This window comes from Gadus chalcogrammus, chromosome 8 (genome assembly GCF_026213295.1).
Source record: "Gadus chalcogrammus isolate NIFS_2021 chromosome 8, NIFS_Gcha_1.0, whole genome shotgun sequence".
NCBI lineage: Eukaryota > Metazoa > Chordata > Actinopteri > Gadiformes > Gadidae > Gadus > Gadus chalcogrammus.
The window spans coordinates 469,285-474,284 of NC_079419.1; the positions used below are offsets into that span (position 1 = coordinate 469,285).

Sequence of the window (5,000 nt, forward strand, 5' to 3'; positions counted from 1 at the left end):
TATAAGTGGAACATCTTTCCTTAAATATGACATTTATATGTTATATTTATATGTCTTCCATTAGTGTGTTCTTGACTTTAATTTTGCTCGGACCCCGTTAATCACCGCTGGCGGTTATATTTATTATTTTTGTGTTTTGGTTACACTTTAATTTCCCCCCAAAGAAACAGTCTGATATGAGTCATAACATCCCGCCAACCCATTTTGGCTCCCCACAAACAGCAGTGTTCAATTATCTTCGTGACTGAGATTATTGTCGTCTCAAATGTTTTTTCCAAGCCTTTCCGAGAAACGACCGAATGACGTCAGAGAGAAGGGAGACCAAACCCTTAAAAATAGAAATGTTTTCTTCATAACAGATGAGACATAACCAACATGGGGGGGTGAGTGCGTTGACCCTGTTCCCAATCACCAACCTTTAGTAGAGAGGGACAAGGAGGAAGGAGAGAGAACACCCCACCCCGGTAACGTATTCTATAAAGCAGGAGTAACGAGAGGACGCAAAGGGAACGAAGGAAGGGGGACACACATATGTGGCTCTGTGTGTGCGTATGTGTGGGTGTGTGTGTGTGTGTGTGTGTGTGTGTGTGTGTGTGTGTGTGTGTGTGTGTGTGTGTGTGTGTGTGTGTGTGTGTGTGTGTGTGTGTGTGTGTGTGTGTGTGCGTATGTGTGTGTGTGTGTGTGTGTGTGTGTGTGTGTGTGTGTGTGTGTGTGTGTGCGTATGTGTGGGTGTGTGTGTGTGCGTATGTGTGTGTGTGTGTGTGTGTGTCTGTGTGTGTGTGTGTATGTGTGTGTCTTTACCTGGATACGACGAGAGGCAGAATCAGCATCTTCAACATTCTCATTAGAAGTTCCCCAGGAAACTGGAAGTACATCACTTCCTGTTGATATGAGAGAGAGAGAGAGAGAGAGAGAGAGAGAGAGAGAGAGAGAGAGAGAGAGAGAGATTGACTAATGACATAATAATGATAATAATAACGCAATTAAACTGTATCAACTGTATTATTTGTCTGCCAATTTACTTTAACTCACAGTAGCTAAAGTTAATTGCATGACTAACACTAGCATGGTGGTGTAAGACGGTTGGTTTAAGGCATCCCCAAAATGGCATCTTGATACATATTATATACTGTACAGACAAATACATTAGCATGGTGTGGCCATGTGGGTATGTGGGAGGGGCTTGGTGGTGTATGGGAGGGGCTTGGTGGTGTATGGGAGGGGCTTGGTGGTGTATGGGAGGGGCTTGGTGGTGTATGGGAGGGGCTTGGTGGTGTATGGGAGGGGCTTGGTGGTGTATGGGAGGGGCTTGATGGTGAGTGGGAGTGGCTTGGCAGTGAGTGGGAGGGCCTTGAATGACGAATGAAAGTGAAAGAGGCAACGCATCGCATCCCTGTTAAACTGAGTTCTGCAATTAAATAACACAATGAGATTGTGTACAAATAGATACTTGTACATAAATATATAAATCCATTGTGTTGATAAGAATCCAGATTGTCCGTGGGGATCCGTCAGGAACCCCACACTGAAGCTTTCAATGCCAGCCTCAGTTTGACGCAAGTCCTTGGGATTCCTTCACTGCACTCGTGTGGAATGACAGAAGAACAATGTCAAAACCATTTGACACAATCAGAAATCCATCTCAAATAACCCTCTCAATGTATGCTGCAGGGAGAAATGTAACAAATGTCAACAATTCAAAAGTGAATTTACAACAAAGTTCCCGTCTGGATTGTGACCAACCATCTGACTCCACAGGTCTACTGTTGTGTGGGACATGGATGCATTTTGCGCTTCGTTATTCGGAATTAATTGTTGCATTGATAAAGTTTTGGCCCCTGCCGACTAACCTGATGTGATCCTCTGTGTGGACGATCATCATTCAACTTTACTATATATGTCTAAGAGATGCGAAGCTTATAAAGATAAGATATTTAGAATGAATAAAAGGTCTAAGGCAGCTTATTAATTAGGTAGATGTTGGGTTCCAGTTTATCTTGCTCCTCTTGATTAAATGGGAAAGAGTCTAGAACATTGTCTGGTTGGGCAGCCCTATATACAGGATGAATACCTTCTGGGCACTACAGCACAGTCCGTATTCATCCCCTCATCACACATAGGGAGAACGATTTCATTTAAACACGGTCGATCAAAATACTGCAAAACCCAACTATTGGTTTTGAAAAGCGTTGGCGAATTTGAAGATCGGACTGATTGCAAATGAGAAACCAAACGAGAATTATTATGAGAGCATAAGGCTCCGATTTTAATCACATTGTTTGAAGGCTCTGCGTGATAGGAGAGAGTGAGCTATGCGCCAGAAGGGAGTGAATGAACCTCATCGTGTTTGATTGTGGGCGATTAGGAGATGGAGGGGGGACGGGCGGATGAAGCAGGGACACATGAAGGACACAGATGGACCTGAAGAATGAGGAGGAGGGCGGATGAAGCAGGGACACATGAAGGACACAGATGAACCTGAAGAATGAGGAGGAGGGCGGATGAAGCAGGGACACATGAAGGACACAGATGGACCTGAAGAATGAGGAGGAGGGCGGATGAAGCAGGGACACATGAAGGACACAGATGGACCTGAAGAATGAGGAGGAGGGCGGATGAAGCAGGGACACATGAAGGACACAGATGGACCTGAAGAATGAGGAGGAGGGCGGATGAAGCAGGGACACATGAAGGACACAGATGGACCTGAAGAATGAGGAGGAGGGCGGATGAAGCAGGGACACATGAAGGACACAGATGAACCTGAAGAATGAGGAGGAGGGCGGATGAAGCAGGGACACATGAAGGACACAGATGGACCTGAAGAATGAGGAGGAGGGCGGATGAAGCAGGGACACATGAAGGACACAGATGGACCTGAAGAATGAGGAGGAGGGCGGATGAAGCAGGGACACATGAAGGACACAGATGGACCTGAAGAATGAGGAGGAGGGCGGATGAAGCAGGGACACATGAAGGACACAGATGGACCTGAAGAATGAGGAGGAGGGCGGATGAAGCAGGGACACATGAAGGACACAGATGAACCTGAAGAATGAGGAGGAGGGCGGATGAAGCAGGGACACATGAAGGACACAGATGGACCTGAAGAATGAGGAGGAGGGCGGATGAAGCAGGGACACATGAAGGACACAGATGGACCTGAAGAATGAGGAGGAGGGCGGATGAAGCAGGGACACATGAAGGACACAGATGGACCTGAAGAATGAGGAGGAGGGCGGATGAAGCAGGGACACATGAAGGACACAGATGGACCTGAAGAATGAGGAGGAGGGCGGATGAAGCAGGGACACATGAAGGACACAGATGGACCTGAAGAATGAGGAGGAGGGCGGATGAAGCAGGGACACATGAAGGACACAGATGGACCTGAAGAATGAGGAGGAGGGCGGATGAAGCAGGGACACATGAAGGACACAGATGGACCTGAAGAATGAGGAGGAGGGCGGATGAAGCAGGGACACATGAAGGACACAGATGGACCTGAAGAATGAGGAGGAGGGCGGATGAAGCAGGGACACATGAAGGACACAGATGGACCTGAAGAATGAGGAGGAGGGCGGATGAAGCAGGGAAACATGAAGGACACAGATGGACCTGAAGAATGAGGAGGAGGGCGGATGAAGCAGGGACACATGAAGGACACAGATGGACCTGAAGAATGAGGAGGAGGGGAGTGAGTACAAAGCTACCAAATGAAGAGTCCATACAGTATCAATCTTGGACTGTAATCATGGACCTTGTTGCTGATACCTTATCTGAAACATGGAACCGTACCCTTCAGCTTTCCATCAGGAAAGGGGAGGTGTGGGCCGTGGTCATGAATGCTAATGCTAAGTACAACTTCTGTACATTAAGTGCACCTATGGGTTTTTGCATATGCATGTGTTAGTGTGTGTGTGTGTGTGTGTGTGTGTGTGTGTGTGTGTGTGTGTGTGTGTGTGTGTGTGTGTGTGTCTGTGTCTGTCTGTCTGTCTGTCTGTCTGTCTGTCTGTCTGTCTGTCTGTCTGTCTGTCTGTCTGTCTGTCTGTCTGTGTGTGTGTGTGTGTGTGTGTGTGTGTGTGTGTGTGTGTGTGTGTGTGTGTGTGTGTGTGTGTGTGTGTGTGTGTGTGTGTGTGTGTGTGTGTATAGCGGCCTTGGTACGTCTATAGGGTTTGTGCATCAGAATGCAACATGACATCCAACATGACACCCTAACACTACATTGTATGCTGATAATAGACCCTCTCTCTCTCTCTCTCTCTCTCTCTCTCTCTCTCTCTCTCTCTCTCTCTCTCTCTCTCTCTCTCTCTCTCTCTCTCTCTCTCTCTCTCTCTCTCTAATTCAAAAAGCTTTATTGGCCTGACTATTGTGGTAAACCAAATAGTGGTGCCGAAGCATTACAGTGTTACAAGTATTATGTATAATAACAAAAGAGAACTTCAGAACAATATATGTACATATAACAGCATAACAATATAACATAAAGTACAGATGTAAATGTAAGGGATAATGCCCGACGAGGCGTCCATTATCAGGACTGAATGGACGACGTGGAGGCGTTTAGTCCATTAATTCATGACAATGGACACCTCGATCTGTCCATCTGTCCATCTGTCCATCTGTCCATCTGTCCATCTGTTGGTTAAACAGTCCATGGCAATGTGTATTAACGGGGGACACATGCATATTAGGAACACAAGTCGATGACGATAATGCATACAATACTGGTAAGAAACGATGTTTATAATGTATTGCGTACATCATTAAATACAACCACAGTTACCGCGTATGTTATATCATATACGGTTTCTTTGCCGAAATTTATTTGAGGACTCAGAATTTCTGAAGTTGTGGAAGAAAACCTTATTCCATGTGTGAATTAGGCCATATTATTTGGCCATACACTGAGCCATTTGCAGTTTGAAATTCATGTGCATCTGTCTCATCGGAGACTGCAGACGCGCTGTCAAAATATCAACTGGTCAGATTGAAATGCG

General features: G+C 46.1%; 1 protein-coding gene across 1 annotated transcript in view; it reads right to left on the reverse strand.

Moving 5' to 3' along the window:
• slc1a7a (solute carrier family 1 member 7a) overlaps positions 1-5,000 on the reverse strand; it is a 36,590-nt gene that overhangs the window by 28,474 nt on the left and 3,116 nt on the right. Inside the window, exon 2 of the mRNA XM_056596468.1 lies at positions 802-881. Within this exon, the coding sequence (XP_056452443.1) occupies positions 802-881 (80 nt within the window). The remainder of the gene's footprint in view (positions 1-801; positions 882-5,000) is intronic.